This window comes from Bidens hawaiensis, unplaced genomic scaffold, assembly GCF_021521415.1.
Source record: "Bidens hawaiensis isolate Kalapana, Puna unplaced genomic scaffold, B.hawaiensis_p1.1 tig00006990_1, whole genome shotgun sequence".
Taxonomy (NCBI): domain Eukaryota; kingdom Viridiplantae; phylum Streptophyta; class Magnoliopsida; order Asterales; family Asteraceae; genus Bidens; species Bidens hawaiensis.
Window position 1 is genome coordinate 951,076 of NW_027491479.1, and position 21,635 is coordinate 972,710.

Consider the following 21,635-nt stretch of genomic DNA (forward strand, 5'->3'; position numbering starts at 1 on the left):
CCACCGGATGCGGGAAGGCGGCATACTGATTCACTGCTTGGTCATAAACAGCTTCAGTATCAACATTATACAAAGGGAAGTTGGAAGGCGGGATGCCTTTCTCAACGAACCCTAGACCAAGCAGGAAGCCGGCATTTTCCCCATCCTCGTGAGAAGCGTTGAGGGCTGCGCTCATAGCATCATCATAAGACGTCTCCGTGAAGACTCGATGCACAACCTACAAAAAATAAAATATACAAGTATCAGAACCTTTTCTATTTACAAAGAAAAGCGTAAAGACATGAAAAGCATACCTGAGACAACGCTTCTCGAAGAAGCCATTCCTTGGCAACCAGAGCCTCCTGGAGGGCAGCTTGAGCTTCGTTACGGGCGCGTTCGGCTTCACTCTTGTTGAGGTTGGCAAGCAACACTTCTTTAGCCGCAGCCTCTTCGACGCCCTTTAGCTTCCGCTCAGTATGGTCAAGCACCCCCCTCTGGTCCAAGATTTCTTGGAGCTTTTTGGCGTCTTCCATCGCCAAGGCATCATGAGCCTGTTGGAGAGCCTCTAATTTGGCTTTAAGCTCTTCATTCTCCACGCGTAGAGGCTCAGCAACAGCTTCAGCCTTGGTGGCCCTTTCAGTTGCGTTCCTAGCAGTTTCCTTAGCCAGCCGAAGCTGTTCATTAACAGCTTGGGCAGCCTTGGAGCGAGCCTCGAGACGGGCCTGAACCTCAACTTCAAGGGCCTTGAACGCCTTCTCCTTCTCCGCCGTCGCGGCGGAGAGCCTCCTATTCTCCTCTCGGACAGCCCGCGCCTGAGCTACTTCTTGAATGCGAGCTGCTTTTAACTTGTCGTTTTCATGACAAAGCAGCTCGACGCGCGGCTGCATCCGGTCCAGGAGAACACGAAGCTCATTGGTTAGCCTACCCTCCTGGTAGCTAGCCATGGCTTCCTCCAACGCACCACTGGGAGCAGCGTGACGAGCCCACTCCACGCACTCCACAGGTGTGCGAAGGGTTGTTCCTCGGCGAATGTTCCATCGTGGAACATACACTTCATTGGAATCCGACACTGCAAAAAACATAAAGCAGTTAGGAAAAGATGATAAAAATATATATATAAAATAGGCCAAAAGAACCCTACGCACCTGTAGGGTCAATAACAGGCCGATAACCGCCAAACCCATCACCTGAACCCAAGGGAAATCCATCCAAGAGGTCAGGCAGATGGGAAGGAGGCAGAGGTTGGCGATAAGCCCCATGCATACCTGAAGGATCGGCCGTCGTTGCCGATGACGGAGGAGGCATGGTAACAGCCGCTGCGGTCGCCGCTGCGGAATCCGCAGCAAAAGTAACCGCCGGCTCAGTGAAAGATGCGGTAAAAATGGCACTGACAGCCGGCGGTGATGTCGTCACAGCTGGAACAGTCGGCTCAATGGAGTGAGCAACTGAACCAGCGGAAGCAGGCGCAGGCGCAGCCACCTAGGTCGTCGCCTCAGGTAGGCTGACCAAGCCTACCGTCATGGGCGGAGGGGTACTCCTCTGCGCTCCACCCTGGAATGCGTCAACATCCACGCCTGCATAAAGAAGATAAGTATTAATGATGGAAAACTATGAAGTTAAAGATAAAGGAAGTTTGTACTTACGGGTTTTCTTGAGCCTGAAAGTGCGGACGGGCGGGGATGAACCCGATGGAGCCGGCCTCTTCACGCCGGTCACCGTTGTCATCCTGGGCTCTCCGGAGGTGACAATCGTCGCAGCCTCCGGAGCGGTGGTCTTATCACCACCGGGATTCCCCGCCACCTATTCGCTCTCTGTCTCCGAATCAGACCGAGGCACCGGATCGGCAGTGTAGGCCACCTTCTCCTTCCCCTTCCCGCCGGCAGCCTTCTTCTTCCGCACCAACGGAGGACCACCTTGAATAGCGCCTTACCTGGCCGCCTGGCGCTCAGGATCTCGTGGCCTAACGGGTAGACCTCCACGAACCGATTCGCCGTTTGTTCTAGGATGGGCAACTCGTTCTCGTCTAGAGCGCGAGTACCCATCCGAGCGGGACCGTCAGCCTCCCGCGGATACAGGAGCGACTGCAAGTCGTTCCCCTCTGAAATAAACAGGAAAGAAGTTAGAAGAAATTATAAATCAACAAAAAGAAACAGAGCATACCGTAAGGAACAGAGTTCAAACCGTATTCGAGGACGATCGGGATCTTTCGCGCATCCGCATCCTTCCACACCCGGCTCATCCCGAGCATCACCATCCCGGACTCCGCAAACCGGTAAACCGGAGATTGGACTCGGGATATCTTCGAAAACCATTCCGCCTCCTCGTAGTTGGAGGCGTGAAGGCTGGGAAGTGCTTGCCCATTCTTGAACTTCATGGCAAGGGGGATGGCGCGAGCGGAGATGTAGAAGAACTCCCGCTTCCATGAGCGAAGACTGCGCTCGGTTGCGCTAATCTTCAAACCCTTGATCCGGGTTATCAACGTATACCACCCCTGGATGCACCTCCAAGAGTAGAAGGTCATCAGGCGGTCGACATATGGCTCAATGCCCAGAATCCGGCACACCCACTCGAAGTGGCGAATCTTCGCGATCGCCATCGGGTGCACCTCGGTCAGGTGCACACCGTGCCTTTCCAGGACACGGTACACAAACTTTGTCAATGGGAACCTAAGATTCCCATAAACAAAGAATGCAGCATATACCCCGATCTTGCCTCTGGGGGCATCATACACCGTCTGATGGGGTTCAGGAAACTCAGGCTCGATAGACTCGAGCATGAACTTCCTGACGATGTACTGATACAGATCGACAGGCAGAGCACACTGGCACTCGCCAGCAGTACTCTTGTCATCGGCTGTAGATTCGAGATCACGAGAAGACATCTTACAGATGAAAGAAGAAAACGATTTCAAGAGAATGCTTGCCTGAAAAGGTGAGTATTCGCCGGAAATCGCTTAGAAGATGAAGAGAAAAGTGAAAGTGTGGATTACAAAGAACCCTCTCCCCCTTTATATACTAATCGCAATTAATGCGATGTATTTAATGCGGAAGAGAGAGAAATCGAAGGTGCAATGAAACTATGACACGTGGCAAAAAGCAAGCTGGCAACAGCCGTTGAAAGGACGCGTACCATTAATTTCGCGGCCACGCGCCCGAAAAATCGCGCCCACGCTCCTGAAAAAGCGTCTGGAGTGACCATGTACTGTCACGTCACCATAACTTCCTGCACGTCCTGACACAGTCAGAAGAAACCGTCGCACGACGTTTCAGAGGTTTGGACTGTTCTTATCCTTTCACCAACTCTTCGAATTTCAAAATTCAAAGATTCAAAAGTAAGCGGGAAAATACCCCTTACCTTGGCAAACAAGTAACCATAAGACGGATGCGGGTACAGTGTTAAGGCAAAACCCTTCACATACCTAGCACCCGCAGGGAATTGAAGCCAAGAATACCTTGGCAAACAAGTAACCATAAGACGGATGCGGGTACAGTGTTAAGGCAAAACCCTTCACATACCTAGCACCCGCAGGGAATTGAAGCCAAGAATACCTCGGCAACCAAGTAACTATAAGACGGGTGCGGGTACAGTGTTAAGGCAAAACCCTTCACATACCTAGCACCCGCAGGGAATGGACGCCAGGAATACCTTGGAAGTAAAGTAACCGTAAGACGAGCGCGGGTACAGTGTTAAGGCAAAACCCTTCACATACCTAGCGCTCCGCAAGGAATTGAAACCAAGAAGGATCTTCTGGGCAATGCTTGCGGAAACGGAAATAACATCCCCGCATAGCGGGAACGTCGAGAACTACGTTGTTTGAAGCTCCAGGATGGAATTGGTGGTTTTAACATAAATGATCACTATGTTCAAAACTACCAAAACCTCATGGAAAGTCCACACAAGTGGGACTCAACGCTCCTGACTTGCGAGGAGGTTACAGACCTACCCGCATCATACCCAAAGATCAAGCAGGAAAGTCGGGAATTTCTGCAAGTGACAAGGACTTCCGCGGGAAGAATCCCCATGGAAAACCTTAAAAAACCCTTTTCAAAACCCTTTTGCTTAAGTCAAAAGTTCACCTCACTTTATTAAACATTCATGAGAAGAACATTGGAATGGGGGGACTTGAAGAGGTAGGTCCCAGCAGAGCCCAGTTGGACCCGCAAGACTCACCTTCAAAAGAGACATCTGCGCAGAAACCAACTGGATCCGCAGGACCCACCATGCTCAGAGACGTGACGTCCTTACGCGCAGTACGCAAGCTGTTCCCGCAGGAAATGCCTCCCAATGGTGCTCTGCCTGTTCCCGCAGCTGCGGATACAAGCCATCAGGGAAGGCCACCCGCGCAGCAAGGCTACACGCACAAGGCACTTAGCTCTCAATCACTCAGTGTCACCTGAAGGAATGAGCAAAGCCGAGGACAATCCCGCACAAAGGCGGGAGGGGGAATACTCCCGCCCATAAGCCAGTCCGTACGATACGGGAAGATCTTCTGTACTGTACCTGACGAGGTATGGGCAAAAGATCTGACTAAAGATACGACAGCTTATTGACAACAGTATGGCGAGCAGCATGCTCCTGTACTGTATGTCACTATTAGCCGCTGCCTACTCACCAACTCCTGTCATACCACGTGCATAGCCGGCAGTTGGTGGAAAAGGAATAGTACACAGCAGGCCTGGTCGCTATCAGCCGCTGCCTACCCACCAACTACCAGCAGGGCACGTGCGTAGGCCACAGTTGGTAGAACAGGAATACTATTCAGCCGGCCACACCTCCTTGGAAACCTACCTTCGGCTATAAATACCCCAAATGGTATGATCATCTCATCTTATCATATCTTATCATATTATCATCATATTATACCTGATATCTGCTCTAGCAATCTCTTAATATACATTTATATTTAAAGAGCAATCTAGTCTGATTCTCACGCCGGAGGGTGGTCACAAGGAGGAACCCCCCCTTCTCAGTGACAATCTCACGGTGTCTGTTTTGCAGGTTATCAGAAGAACCATCTTTGCCGGATCCAACCCCTCGTGGGAAACATCTATCTAACCCCCAGGTTACTCGTAATCTGCTCGGGGTCCGGTTAGTGTTTCTTCAACTACCAATTATAACTATTAATTTTTCAGTAAACACTAAACAACAATAACTATAAAATAAAAACAGTAACGTATATTAAAACACTAAACACCACACTACATCCAAAACGCACTCACACACCTACCTGAGAGAATCTGTTTATATATATATATTGTCACCACATATGCACCTTATACTCTTCCAATTTCACTTTCCTCCATTGTTTCTGCTGGCTGGCCCAGGCCATACGCTCCTTACTATCGTTAACAACCCATTCCCCATGCCAACGGCTACTTTCCTCTATCTTACGCTCATCACCACCCTGCTATCATGCACCACAACCATCTTAGCCACGCCGGCAGAAACACAAGCTTTATTCTCCTTCAAACAAAATGTACGCGACCCCCTCGGCGGGATGGACACGTGGAACACCTCATCTCCAGCCCCGCCGTGTGACTGGCGCGGCGTGCTATGCAGCGCCGGAAGAGTCCACGAGCTCAGCTTACCTCGGCTCGCTTTATCTGGTCGGCTCACCAGCCAAATATCCGAGCTAACCCGGTTACGTAAACTAAGCCTTCATAATAATAACTTCAACGGCTCGATTCCGTCGGCTCTCTCGCAATGCACTTTATTACGAGTTGTTTATTTGCAAAATAATCACTTCACCGGCGTATTACCGCCGGCCATCGGAAACCTAACTAACTTATTAGTATTCAACGTCGCTGATAACTTCCTCTCCGGCGAGGTTTCCGGTAACCTAATTTCTAACGTCCGGTACGTCGACGTTTCGTCCAATTCGTTCTCCGGTAACATTCCGGCGAACGTATCAGCATCATCTCAGATCCAGCTTCTTAACCTATCGTTCAATTCGTTCTCCGGCGAGATTCCGGCGGTCATCGGAAGCTTCCAGAGCCTTCAATACCTAATCCTCGACTCGAATCAGTTCTACGGAACGCTACCGTCGGCGATCGCTAACTGTTCGTCGCTAATTCAGTTCACCGCCGATGATAACCTGCTTCAAGGACTGATTCCGGCGAGTATCGGTGATCTACCGAAGCTTCAAGTGTTGTCACTCACCGGAAACTTGTTTTCAGGTTCAATTCCGTCGTCTCTGTTATCGAATTCGTTAAAAGTTGTAAAGCTAGGGTTTAATGCGTTCACGGGATTAATAAAACCGTCAAATGACTCAATAGCAATATTCTCTAAGTCTATTCTACAATTAGACCTTCACGAGAATCACATTAATGAAACGTTTCCTTTATGGTTAACAAATCTGCACACACTTACAGTATTGGATCTATCTGGAAACGCATTTCACGGAAACCTACCGGCGGAAATCGGAAACTTGTTAAGTTTAACGGAACTTAAACTAGCTAACAATTTAATAACCGGTGTACTTCCGGTTGAAATTGAGAAATGCAGCTTGTTGAATGTGGTTGAGCTTCAAGGAAACAGTTTTTCAGGTCCAATACCTGATGTTTTTGGGGGATTGTCGAATTTAAAGTTCGTATCACTCGGAAGTAATCGTTTCATTGGTGGGATACCTTCGAGTGTTACGGGCTTATCCGAGCTGGAAGTGTTGAACTTAAGCAATAATAAGTTAACCGGAGCTTTGCCGAGTGGATTATCCGAGCTTAGCAACTTAACTTCTTTGAATTTGAGTAATAATAAGTTTTCGGGCAATTTTTCGATCACTTTTTCGGGTTTAAAGGAGTTAAACATTAGTGGTTGCGGGTTTTCAGGGGAGTTTCCGGCTTCCGTAGCGAATTTGAGAAGTCTTAGTGTACTTGATTTAAGTAAACAGGGGTTTTCGGGCGAATTACCGGTTGAGCTCTTTGGATTACCGAATTTGAAAGTGGTTGCTTTGGAAGAAAATGAGTTCTCTGGTGATGTTCCTGAAGGGTTTAGCAGTTTGTCAAGTTTACAATATTTGAATCTGTCGTCCAACTCATTTTCCGGCGGTATTCCGGTTGAGTATGGTTTCCTTTCGTCCCTGGTGGTTCTGTCTCTTTCAGATAATAATATTACTAATTCCATTCCGGCAGCATTGGGGAATCTTACGAGTCTTGAAGTTTTAGAACTTGGTGGGAATGTTTTAACCGGGTCAATTCCGGAGACTGTTTCACAGCTTTCACATCTGAAAAGGATATATTTAAGTCATAACAGATTAACCAGTGAAATACCCGAATCGCTGTTGAGACTTTCGAACTTAACCGATTTGGATCTCTCTTCGAATAAGTTAACCGGTGAAATTCCGTCGAGTCTTTCCACCATTCCTAAATTACAGCATTTAAACCTTTCAAGGAATGATCTTGAAGGTGAGATACCGAAGACGTTAGGCTCTCGGTTTCCGGACCGTTCGGTGTTTGAGATGAACGTTCGGTTATGCGGGAAGCCGATAAGGAACTGCAAGAAAAAATGGTTGTCGGGTAAGAAGAAATTGATTTTACTGATTTGCTTGGCGGCCGGTGGCGGTTTGTTGTTATTGGTTTCGTGTTGCGGGTATGCTTTTTTGCTTTTCCGGTGGCGGAGAAAGTTGTTGAGCATGGGAAAGTCGGGTGAAGTGAAGAAACCGAGCCCAAACCGGGGAAGCTCTGGGAGAGACACGAGTAGTGGGGGCGAAAACGAGCCTCCAAAACTCGTGTTTTTCAAGAATAAAATAACTTATGCAGACGCTCTCGAGGCAACGAGACAGTTCGATGAAGAAAATGTTTTGAGTCGCGGGACATTCGGGCTTCTTTTCAAAGCCTCGTTTGCTGACGGGACGGTTCTATCCATCCGTCGGCTTCCAGACACTTCTGTTCCGGAAGCCACGTTTCAGAGAGAAGCCGAGTCGCTTGGAAAAGTCAAACACCGAAACTTGACCGTTCTTCGCGGGTACTTTGCAAGCCGATCGGATAATGTACGGTTACTTGTTTACGACTACATGCCGAACGGAAACCTAGCCACGTTACTTCAAGAAGCGTCACATCAAGACGGGCATGTTTTGAACTGGCCAATGAGGCATTTGATCGCGTTAGGTATCGCACGTGGGCTCGCTTTTGTACATTCGATCCCGATGGTTCACGGGGATATTAAACCGCAAAACATATTATTCGATGCCGACTTCGAAGCACACATATCGGATTTTGGTCTTAATAAGCTAACTGGGCCCACACAAGCCGAACCATCAACATCCACAGCCGCAAGCCCAGTCGGGTCACTCGGGTATGTAGCACCCGAAGCCACATTAGCCGGTGAAATGACAAAAGAAGCTGACGTGTATAGTTATGGGGTCGTTTTGCTAGAGATCCTAACGGGTAAAAACCCGGTAATGTTTAACGATGATGAGGATATTGTAAAATGGGTTAAGAGACAGTTACAACGGGGTCAAATTTCGGAGCTTCTTGAACCGGGTCTGTTGGAGCTTGACCCGGAATCATCCGAGTGGGAAGAGTTCTTATTAGGGTTAAAGGTTGGGTTGCTATGCACCACATCCAACCCAACTGACAGACCCTCAATGTCGGACGTGGTGTTCATGCTTGAAGGATGTCGGGTTGGGCCAGACATGCCTTCATCCGCTGACCCGACATCACTTCCTTCACCTATTTGAATAACAAGTGATTTCGTTTTTTTGTGTAATTGAAATCAAATTATTGTATTTTCTTATTGGTGGAATTAAAATTAAAAAAATGAAAATGTGATGGTTTGTAATGACTACCGTGGACTTTCTTCCTGGCTTTTGTGCTGATTTGGTGGAGTCAAACAAAGGAAAAGAAAGGCTTCTTTTGGTGTGGAATTGGCGCCAAATTAATGTGGAAATGATTCTTTATTTTGTATAAAATAAGGAAAAAAAATGATAATAAGATGATGAAAGTAGCCGTTAATGTGCATGAGGATGAACAGGTTTTAATAATCTTGGGAAACGGCGAAAAAGGGCACTTGTTTCGTGAACTTGTCGGGACTTCATTATCTTCTTTTGGTTCCTTGTGGTCCACGTGGCGGCTTCCACGTCAGATGTTGGTAGGGAATCTAGTTGAGGCCGGGTGGATCCTAAGTAATTATATGATTTATTAATGATTAATTTCCTTACTAATTGTACCATAACTCACTGCAATATGATCTTTATTAAAAAACTAATTTTTTTTCTATCTTTACAACCCAATCTAATTTTTTTTCTTACTATTACAACCCAACCTAAAATAATATTTTATTAAAGAAAAATGTTTCAGTTTTTAAAGTTCATATCAAAATGTTCAATATTTTTTTATAAATAAAACCGTGTCATTATATTTTTTTAAAAAGGGTTAAAAGTTGTAATTTTCATGGAAAAACCAAGTTATATGAAAAAGTTATGGGACTTGTAAGACCCCTGATCCGGGTGCCCTACTTTCTCGTGTAACACCCCGACCGATGGCGGATTATACATCGGGGCGCCACGTATTGTTTCATTACTCGTGACACTATTTGGGTGTCAATATTTAATAAATACATTTTCATTGCGCACGCGCAGAACACAAATCGTAAAGTAACATAAATCATATCATAACTTAAAATATTCAAATAACATAATTTGTCTTGTTACATTTTAATCTAGGTCCAAAGAAAAAGAAAACATCCTACGTGTCCTTGAGATTCCCAAAAGCAGCTACAGCAAACCTGAACATGTGTTAAAATAAAACGTCAACACTTGCGTGTCGGTGAGAAATCAAGTTTAATAGATATAAATAGATAATAACAAACACTGCACGCAACATGTGCATAACTGGGGTTTAACATAGGGTGTAATCAGATTGTGATCAAGCCTAAATAGATCATAGCTCATAGTTCAATCCGTGCTCCCAATCGAGCACAAAAACGAAAAATCATACGTGCATGTGTAAATAAAACAAGAAAACCGTAAACGATAGGTCTCCCGTGTTCATCTAATGGATCCATGAAAACTGCGGAATAGGCCGAACAAAGCGGTTAATGATTCATACATACAAATAAACAGTCAAGTAAACGTCCATAACACATGGGGTTTTGCGCACATAAATTTCATAAACAAGTTTAAGACTCAAGTTGTACGAACACATGAACATCCCAAAACGTTAAAAATAAAAGGGGATTAAGTACGAGATTACTCACCGACACGCAAGTGTTGACGTTTTATTTTAACACATGTTCAGGTTTGCTGTAGCTGCTTTTGGGAATCTCAAGGACACGTAGGATGTTTTCTTTTTCTTTGGACCTAGATTAAAATGTAACAAGACAAATTATGTTATTTGAATATTTTAAGTTATGATATGATTTATGTTACTTTACGATTTGTGTTCTGCGCTGTGCGCAATGAAAATGTATTTATTAAATATTGACACCCAAATAGTGTCACGAGTAATGAAACAATACGTGGCGCCCCGATGTATAATCCGCCATCGGTCGGGGTGTTACAGATTGGTATCAGAGCTCCGTGACTTTAGGATAGGTGGTTAGACGTAACGACCTAGAATACCTAAGAGTCCCTTTTTCGCGCATGAGAAATATCTCATGTTTGCGCGCTAATTGTTAATTACTCGATATTTATAAAATATGCTTGCGCATACGCAGCACATGGTTTCGTGTTTTATCCGCGATCTTTCGATTTTTATTGTTAAATTTCAATTTATTTCTTTACTTACATATTCGTTTGTTGTTGGGATTTAGCATTGAAAATCCGAAAAGTCATGGTGATACATGAATAGTTGATTTTCAATCCCCATTAACTTTATGTTTTAAATTGAAGATTTGAAAAGTCATGGTGATACATGAATTGTCAATCTCCAATATTCATTTACTTTATGTTTTAAATTGAAGATTTGAAAAGTCATGGTGATACATGAATTGTCAATCTCCAATATTCATTTACTCGATATTTTAAAATTGAGAATTCGGAAAGTCATGGTGATGCATGAATTGTCGATTTTCAATTCGAATTCATTACCTGTATTAAGTTTGCATTTAAATTCATATTTTACTTCAAAGTTTGATAGCATTTAACTCCGCGAAACAAGCTTTACGACGATATACCTTGCGCTAAAACGATTTCCCATACCAAGATATTAACAAAAACTAAAACTTTTATAGAATGCCTCCGCTATCAGCTCGCCGTCATCAGAGGAGAGAAGCCGCGCGCAGACGTATGCAGCGTCGTTCCCAGGAAATGGCCGCCGCAATAGCCCAAGCCTTGAACCCCTTTTCTCTTAACTCTTTGCTTGTCCTTTGGCTCTTCCCGCCTAAGGATGTCTGCGCAGCTCCACGCGCCAGACTCCTTACAAGGAAGCCTGCGCGAAGACCAACTGTTCCTGCGATACGCGAGGCGAACTGTTCCTGCGGCGAGCTAAGGATTAAAGTTCTTCCCGCGGCGCGCTAAGAATTGTATTTCTTCCCGCGATTCCCGCGACGCGCTAAGGATTACAGTTCTTCCCGCGGCGCGCTAAGAATAGTAGTTCTTCCCGCGGCGCGCTAAGAATTGTAGTTCTTCCAGCGACGCGCTAAGGATTGTTCTCTGTCTGCCTTCGCCCTCGCGCGCGCTCGAGTCTTCTCGCGCTAGACCTTAAGTCTTTTCTTCAGTTTTAGGTCAGCCTGTATGCTTTTGAAATATCTTATCTTTTGTTTGAGCACTGTAGGTCAGTTCCGACATCTGTCCGAAAAGCCACTTTCGGCGCAGCATGCGCACCAATCCTATTGGTTGACAGAAAAAGTGACTGACATAATCTTTTGAAATCTTCTTTTGCATGTCTTGAACAGTGCTTTATCTGACACCTCCCATGCTTTGATCTGTAACCTGTCAGCTTTTCCCCATCCCCTGCAGCTGCCGGCATATCTTTTGATATCTTTTGCTTTTGTTTTCTTGTGCTTTTTAATATCTTTTGCTTGATTTGTTAAAATCTTTTCCCCTTTTCAAGGGATTGTGTTCCATTGGGTTTTTCCTATAAATTAAGCTAATTTTATTTACACTACACTTAAAACACTCCCCTAATCTCTCTCCCTTTGCTCTCTGCCGAAGATCTTCAGCGACTCCTCCACTCCTCTCTTTGCCTCCGTCTTCTCTTCTGTTCTGCCCAGAATCTCGGTAAATATAAATATATAATTTTCTTTTTAAATAATTTGTTTAAGTAACTGCATATATTCAAAACATAAAAACCAATCGTTAAACCAATAACCTCTTATTTATAGGTTAACTTTCGCTTGTTTAAAAGTTGGTTCTTGCATTATCTTTCAACGCACCGTTTACAAGTGAGTAATCTCGTACTTAATCCCCTTTTATTTTTAACGTTTTGGGATGTTCATGTGTTCGTACAACTTGAGTCTTAAACTTGTTTATGAAATTTATGTGCGCAAAACCCCATGTGTTATGGACGTTTACTTGGCTGTTTATTTGTATGTGTGAATCATTAACCGCTTTGTTCGGCCTATTCCGCAGTTTTCATGGATCCATTAGATGAACACGGGAGACCTATCGTTTACGGTTTTCTTGTTTTATTTACACATGCACGTATGATTTTTCGTTTTTGTGCTCGATTGGGAGCACGGATTGAACTATGAGCTATGATCTATTTAGGCTTGATCACAATCTGATTACACCCTATGTTAAACCCCAGTTATGCACATGTTGCGCGCAGTGTTTGTTATTATCTATTTATATCTATTAAACTTGATTTCTCACCGACACGCAAGTGTGGACGTTTTATTTTAACACATGTTCAGGTTTGCTGTAGCTGCTTTTGGGAATCTCAAGGACACGTAGGATGTTTTCTTTTTCTTTGGACCTAGATTAAAATGTAACAAGACAAATTATGTTATTTGAATATTTTAAGTTATGATATGATTTATGTTACTTTACGATTTGTGTTCTGCGCGTGCGCAATGAAAATGTATTTATTAAATATTGACACCCAAATAGTGTCACGAGTAATGAAACAATACGTGGCGCCCCGATGTATAATCCGCCATCGGTCGGGGTGTTACATCTCGTTGGTTGGCTTTACTCAATCACATAATTCGGAAAATCAAAGTTAATTAAAACATTTCGCGGAATATAAAGTCAATCATTCTTACATAATTTAAATACTTTGTCCTTAAACTGAAATAACATAAGTTTTAACATAAATATAAATAACGTGTGATTCTTCTTTTCTTCGATGTCAGTCTTCTTTTATTTGCCAAGTGTCCCACTCAAAGAACCTGTCTCATTCCACTCACCTGCGTGCATTCTAAAAGTCAGCTACGCTAAGTGAGTTCTAGTTAATTAACATACATCGCATCCACTTATTAATATGCGTCCGAAGATACGTATTAATTAGTTACCTGTTCTTCTACATTCATACATACATACATACATACATACAATCTTTCATACTTTATCTGACTTTCTTTAATTAATACTTACGCGTCCCTTCTATATTTTAAAAGCCTTTCATCCTATAAACTTTGCAGATATTATTAGGGTCCGCCATCCTTTATTCTTAGCAGATATTAGTAGGGTCCGCAACCCTATATTCTTTGCAGATAATACTAGGGTCCGCAACCCTATATTTTTCGCAGATTATAGTAGGGTCCGCTGTAACACCCCGACCAAAGGCGGATTATACATCGGGGCGCCACATATTGTTTCACTACTCGTGACACTATTGGGTGTCAATATTTAATAAATATATTCATTCGCGCACGCGCAAAGTAACCATAAGATAACATAAATCATCATAAATCAATATATTATAAATCATAATATTCGAACAGCAATAACTTGTCTTGATACATTTTAATCTAGGTCCAAAATAAAGAAAACTTCCTACGTGTCCTCGAACTCCAAAACAGCTACTGCAAACCTGAACATGTGTTAAAATAAACGTCAAACACTTGCGTGTTGGTGAGAAATCAAGTTTAATACAGTACATAGATAACAATAAATCTGCGCGCAACATGTGTATGTCTGGTTTTCAACAAGGGTGTAATCTGATCGGGACCAACTCTAAGATTCATAGACTGCCAGTGCTCACAATTGAGCTCACAAACAAGAAAGACTGTGCAAGTGTAAACAAAAGAGAAAATCATAAACGATAGTTCTCCCGTGTTCATCTAATGGTACCATGAGAACTGCGGAATAGACCGACAAGACGGTTAATGATCCACACATACAAATAAACAGCCAAGTCTACGTCCTCAACACATGGGATACTGCGCGACTAAAGTTCATAAACAGTTTAAGACTCTAAATTTGTATGAACACATGAACATCCCAAAACATTAAAAGCAAAAAGGGATTAGGTACGAGATTACTCACTTGATAAACGATGCGGTGTAAGATAAAGCAAGAACCAACTTTAAACAAGCACAAGTTAACCTATAAATAAGATTATTGTTTTAATGATTTGTTTTAAGTCTTGATTATAAGTTAGCATAATTAGTAAGTAATTTATTATATATAATATATATTACCGGAAAAGCAGGGCAGAACAGGGAGGAAGACGGAGGCAGAGAGGAAGGCGGCAGAGAGAGCAAGGAGCAAGAGAGAACAGGAGAGATTAAGTGTTTTGTGTGTGTAGTGTTAGGAAAATAACATTATTATTTATAGAGAAACCCTAGGGAACACAATCCCTAGAAAAGGGGAAAAGATCTCCAAAAAGTAAAAGATTCCAAAAGCAAAAGATATCAAAAGATATGGCAGCTGCAGGGGGCAAGATAAAGCTGACAGGGAACAGTAAACAGGCATGGGCGGGTCAGATAAAGGTACTGGTCAAGCATGGAAAAAGCAGATCTCCAAAGATAATGTCAGTCACTTTTTCTGCCAACCAATGGGGTTGGTGCGCATGCTGCGCCGAAAGTAACTTTTCAGACATAAAGCAGATTAGGTCAACGGCTCAAAAGATAAGACATCACAAAAGCAAACGGCTAGATTAAACAGAAGAAAAGACTCAAGACATTGCGCGAGAAGGCTTGAGCGCACGTGCGAGGGCGAAGGCAGACAGAACAATCCTTAGCGCGCCGCGGGAAGGACTATTATCCTTAGCGCGCCGCGGGAAGAACTACCATTCTTAGCGCGCTGCGAGAACTAAAATTCTTAGCGCGTCGCGGGAAGAACTACCGTTCTTAGCGCGCTGCGAGAAGAACTACAATTCTTAGCGCGTCGCGGGAAGAACCACCGTTCTTAGCGCGCTGCGAGAAGGACTTCAATTCTTAGCGCGCTGCGAGAACAGTTCGCCTCGCGTAACGCAGGAACAACTGGTCTTCAAGCAGGCTTCCTTGTAAGGAGTCTGGCGCGTGGAGCTGCTCAGACAACCTTAGGCGGGAAGGAACAAAGGACAAGCAAAGAGTTGGAAGAAAAGAGGGAAATAAGGCGTAAGGGCGGGACGGCGACAAGAGGGAAAAGAAGGCGGAAAGAGAGAAGAAGAGGGACGGGACGGCGGAAAGAAAGAGAGAGAAAGAGGCGGGAAGGAAAATATATTATTATTATAAGTAAAATATAAGTATAAATAAATATTAAATCATAAAAGAAAGAGATCGGATAAGAGAAACGGGTACCTGGGTCGGGTCGGATCGGGGCAGATGTCACAGTCTCCCCTACTTTAAGAAATTTCGTCCCGAAATTTATCTCGAAGTAGGTTGCGCAGAGAACAGGTGCGGGTACTTGATCTTCATTTGATCTTCCCTTTCCCATGTAAACTCGGCTCCGCGCTTGGACTCCCAGCGAATTTTCACGATAGGGATGCGACTGCGCTTGGTTTGCTTAACCTCGCGATCCATAATCTCAACAGGCTTCTCAACGAAATGCATGGATTCATCAACTTGAACTTCATCAAGTGGAATGTGAAGGTTCTCGTCAGCTAAACACTTCTTGAGATTGGATACATGGAACGTTGGATGCACATTACTGAGCGCGAGCGGCAGGTCAAGTCTGTAGGCAACTTTCCCTACACGCGCGAGAATCTTAAATGGTCCAACATATCGAGGAGCAAGCTTACCTTTCTTCCCAAAGCGGACAACACCCTTCCAGGGCGACACTTTGAGGAGAACAAGATCACCAACTTGAAATTCGAGAGGCTTTCGCCTGCGATCTGCGTAACTCTTCTGTCGGCTTCTGGCAGTCAGCAGATGATCACGAATCTTGGCGATTTTATCGGTTGTCTCTTGAACAAGTTCGGGTCCTGTGATTTGAGCTTCACCCACTTCGCTCCAACAAATCGGGGAGCGGCACTTACGACCGTAAAGTGCTTCAAATGGGGCCATACCAATACTGGAATGATAGCTGTTATTATAAGAGAACTCGATCAAAGGCAGGTGTGAATCCCAATTACCTCCAAAATCAAGAACACAAGATCGGAGCATATCCTCAAGAGTTTGAATAGTTCGCTCAGACTGACCGTCAGTCTGAGGATGATATGCCGTACTCATGTCCAAGCGAGTTCCTAACGCAGATTGGAGAGATTTCCAAAAGCAAGATATAAAACGGCCATCGCGATCGGATATGATGCTCAAAGGAGTACCATGGCGGCAGACAATTTCCTTGACATAAAGCTGCGCGAGTTGCTCAACACGGTAGTTTTCACGAATGGGCAGAAAGTGAGCAGACTTAGTCAAACGATCCACTATTACCCAAATGCTATCATGTTTGCTTGCTGTCAAAGGTAACTTGGTAATGAAGTCCATCGCTACACATTCCCATTTCCACGTAGGAATTTCTGGTTGTTCGAGCAAACCAGATGGGCGTTGGTGTTCAGCTTTTACCTTAGAACAAGTCAGGCATCTAGCTACGAACACAGCAATATCCTTTTTCATACCGGGCCACCAATAAGTAATGCGCAAATCCTTGTACATCTTATCAGCGCCAGGATGAACAGAATACCGAGATTTATGCGCTTCACTCAGGATATCAGCGCGAAGATTCTCATCAAAGGGAATCCGGATGCGATTAAGATAGCAGAGAATTCCACTCAGATTAGGGACAAAGTGAGCTTCCGCGCCACACGCTAACTCGGCGCGAAGTTTACCATTACGGATGGATGCGCGCTGCGCGTCACGAATGCGCGATTCAAGGTTGCTTTGGATCGGCGCGAAGTGAAGCTGCGTGCGCGGCAAAATACAGTTAAGCTGGCAGGGTTTTCGGCTGAGCGCATCGGCTACCACATTAGCCTTACCAGGATGATACCGGATCTCACAATCGTAATCGCTGATGAGTTCGTTCCATCGGCGTTGCCTCATGTTAAGTTCCTTCTGATCAAAGATATGCTGAAGGCTTTTATGGTCAGTGTAAAGGATACACTTAGTACCATAGAGGTAGTGTCTCCAGATCTTCAAGGCAAAAACAACTGCGCCTAGCTCGAGGTCGTGAGTTGTATAATTCTTTTCATGAACCTTAAGTTGCCTTGATGCGTAAGCGATAACCTTGCCTCGTTGCATAAGAACACAACCGAGACCTTGGTTGGAGGCATCGCAGTACACGACAAAATCATCATTACCCTCAGGTAGCGCAAGGACAGGAGCTTCACACAACAAACGCTTGAGCGTTAGAAAGGCTTCTTCTTGCTTCGAGCCCCAAATATAAGGTTTACCTTTGTGCGTTAGAGCTGTTAAAGGCAAAGCGATTTTCGAGAAGTTCGAAATGAAGCGCCGGTAATAACCAGCTAAGCCCAGAAAGGAACGGATCTCGGAAGGAGTAGTCGGCGTAATCCAGTTCTTGATTGCTTCAATCTTGGATGGGTCGACATGAATACCCATCTTGTTCACAACATGGCCAAGAAACTGTACTTCATCAGACCAGAATTCACACTTGGAGAGCTTGGCAAAGAGCTGCTCGGCTCTAAGCTTTTGCAATACCAATCGGAGATGTTGCTCATGCTCGGCCTTGGTCTTAGAATAAATCAGAACGTCATCGATAAACACAATCACGAATTTATCCAAGAAAGGCCTACACACCCGATTCATTAGATCCATGAAAACGGCGGGTGCGTTGGTTAAACCGAAGGACATGACCAAGAATTCAAAGTGGCCATAACGAGTTCGAAAAGCAGTCTTCGGAACATCTTCATCGCGGATGCGCAACTGGTGATAGCCAGAGCGGAGATCGATCTTGGAAAAACAAGAGGCACCTTGGAGTTGATCAAAGAGGTCGTCAATACGCGGTAAGGGATACCGGTTTTTAATGGTGAGTTTGTTCAACTCGCGGTAATCAATACACATGCGAAACGATCCATCTTTCTTTTTAACGAACAACACCGGAGCACCCCAGGGCGAAGAGCTAGGGCGAATGAATCATTTAGCGGTCAACTCTTGAAGTTGACTTGCCAATTCTTGCATTTCAGCGGGTGCAAGACGATAAGGAGATTTAGCTACGGGGGAAGCACCAGGGACAAGATCAATACGGAACTCGACTTCACGAGCGGGAGGGATACCAGGAAGATCATCAGGAAAAACTTCAGGGAAATCACGCACAACAGGGATATCGCGAAGCTTCTTCTTTTCTTTAGCAGGTTTGACCACATGGGCTAAAAATGCAATACACTTCTTCCGCATGAGTCTTTGGGATTCGGCGCAAGACATAAGCTTAAGACCACTGGAGGGTTTCTCGCCGTAGATATGAAGATCACCATTTTCTCGAGGTATGCGAATCAACTTTTTGGCGCAAATAACTTCGGCGCGATTATGCGTAAGCCAGTCCATACCAATGATAACATCAAAGCTTCCAAGAGGCATGGCGATGAGGTCGATCAGAAAATCGTTTTCGTTAAGGTTAAGCGTGCAATCTTTAATCACTGAGTTAATTAAAACAGTTTCGCCATTAGCCAATTCAACTGAAAAATTTTCTTTTAAATCGTTGCGCGGTCGCGCAAGCTTCTGCTCAAACGCGCGAGAAATAAAACTTCGATCGGCGCCAGTATCAAAAAGTACAGAAGCATAAAATCCGTTAAGCAAAAATGTACCATTAACTACGTCATTATTCGCTTGCGCTTGGTGCGCGGTTATGTTAAAAGCTCGTCCGCGTGTCACTTGGTTCGAAATCTGGTTCACCGGATTCTCTTGCGTAATCTGAACTTGTAGTCTCGGGCATGCGTTCCGGAAATGACTGGGATCACCGCAGTTGAAGCACGATCTGGGTCATGGGTTTTGGTAGGTTGGTTGTGGGTTCTGCGGGTAGACTGCTGTTGGCGCAATTGGGTTGGCGGGAAGGACTCTACAGTTTTCTGCAAGGTGACCAGCGCGGCCACATCGGTTACAAAGTCGACATGGGACTTGAGGTGGGTGGTGAAGTCTACAGGTTGGGCAGAAGGGGTGGTTTCCTGTATAAGGTTTCTTAGGTGGCGGGGCAGGGAGTGCGGGATTGGTTAGGGCATAGTTGTGGACTATAGGGGGAGTTGGGTAGGCTGATAATGGGTTAGGCGTGTAAACTGGAGGTTGGTAGGTGGGTTGCTGGACTATGGGCGGGTTGGTAAGCTCGTAAGCTTGTCTGCGCCTACGTTTCTGGTTATGGTTTGAGGGTTCTGGTTTGGTTTCTGCGGGTTCAGGGACAGTTTTGGTGGGTTTGGTCTTCTCAGTTCCCCGCAGGAACAGGGTTCCTGCTCTGACATGGTTGTCGCTGAGCACAGCGGCCAACTCGATGGCGTCAGAGAGGGTTACTGGGTTTCTGGCCCATACAGAATCTTGAATTTCCATGGGGAGACCCCCAAGGAATTTCTCTATGGCTCGGCGAGAAGGGGTAACAAGGTGAGGGACAAGCAGGCTTAGTTCATGGAAACGCGTCGCGTACTCGCGCGCTTCACCGCTGTATTGCTTCAAGTTCCAGAATTCTTCCTCCAAGCGCTTAACTTCGTTGGGAGGGCAGAATTCTCGCGTCAGAATTTCCTTAAATTCCTCCCAGAGCATGCTGGAAGCAGCTTCTGCGCCACGCGCATGAGCTACTCCATTCCACCATGTAAGCGCTCTAGATTCCAGGACACTGGAAGCATATAGGGTTCGTCTGTCTGAGGGGCATTGGGTGTGGAGGAAAGTGTTTTCTATTTTCTCAAGCCACTGGAGCATCACGGTGGCTCCTTCAAGACCTGTGAACTTTGGAGGGTTACCCGCGTTAAAGGACTTAATGTTGTAACCAGAGGTGTTGGTATTGTTTTGGCTCAAAGCTTGGGCTATTGCGGCGGCCATTTCCTGGGAACGTTGCAGCGAACGTCTGCGCACGGCTTCTTTCTTCTTGAGATGGCGAGCTGATAGCGGAGGCATTCTATAAAAGTTTTAATTTTAGTTAATATCTTGGTTTTAGCGCAAAGTATAACCTCGAAAAGCTTGGTTTCGCGGAGTCAGTTACTGTCAAAAGTTAAAGTAAAATAAATGACCCTAAATGCAGACTTAATAAAGGTAACAAATTCGAATCAAGAATCGACAATTCATGTATCACCATGACTTTCCGAATTCCCAATTTAAAATATACGAGCAAACGAGTATTGGAGATTGACGATTCATGTATCACCATGACTTTTCAATCTTCAATATAAAATATACAAGAAAATGAGTATTGGAGGTTGACAATTCATGTATCACCATGACTTTTCAAGTCTCCAACCTCAGAACATAATCGTAAATAGAAATTGAAAATCAACTATTCATGTATCACCATGACTTTTCGGATTTTCAAATCCAACAAACGAATATGTAAGTAAAATCAATAAAAATCGAAATTCAACAAAAATCGAAATATCGCGGAATAAAACATAAAATCATATACTGTGTCTGCGCAAGCATATTTATAAATAACGAGTAATTAACAATAAGCGCGCAAACATGAGATTTCTCTCATGCGCGAGAAGGGACTCTTAGGTATTCTAGGCCGTTACGTCTAACCACCTATCCTAAAGTCAACGAGCTCTGATACCAATCTGTAACACCCCGACCAAAGGCGGATTATACATCGGGGCGCCACATATTGTTTCACTACTCGTGACACTATTGGGTGTCAATATTTAATAAATATATTCATTCGCGCACGCGCAAAGTAACCATAAGATAACATAAATCATCATAAATCAATATATTATAAATCATAATATTCGAACAGCAATAACTTGTCTTGATACATTTTAATCTAGGTCCCAAATAAAGAAAACTTCCTACGTGTCCTCGAACTCCAAAACAGCTACTGCAAACCTGAACTGTGTTAAAATAAACGTCAAACAATTGCGTGTTGGTGAGAAATCAAGTTTAATACAGTACATAGATAACAATAAATCTGCGCGCAACATGTGTATGTCTGGTTTTCAACAAGGGTGTAATCTGATCGGGACCAACTCTAAGATTCATAGACTGCCAGTGCTCACAATTGAGCTCACAAACAAGAAAGACTGTGCAAGTGTAAACAAAAGAGAAAATCATAAACGATAGTTCTCCCGTGTTCATCTAATGGTACCATGAGAACTGCGGAATAGACCGACAAGACGGTTAATGATCCACACATACAAATAAACAGCCAAGTCTACGTCCTCAACACATGGGATACTGCGCGACTAAAGTTCATAAACAGTTTAAGACTCTAAATTTGTATGAACACATGAACATCCCAAAACATTAAAAGCAAAAAGGGATTAGGTACGATA

The 21,635-nt window shown here is 44.4% G+C and overlaps 1 protein-coding gene across 1 annotated transcript; it reads left to right on the forward strand.

Annotated features, from left to right (window-relative positions):
- Positions 1-5,335: 5,335 nt before the first annotated feature.
- Positions 5,336-8,653, forward strand: LOC143634100 (uncharacterized). Its single transcript, XM_077102269.1, has one exon. It carries the CDS (start codon positions 5,342-5,344, stop codon positions 8,651-8,653), a length of 3,312 nt encoding a protein of 1,103 aa, XP_076958384.1. The 5' UTR covers positions 5,336-5,341.
- Positions 8,654-21,635: the final 12,982 nt, after the last annotated feature.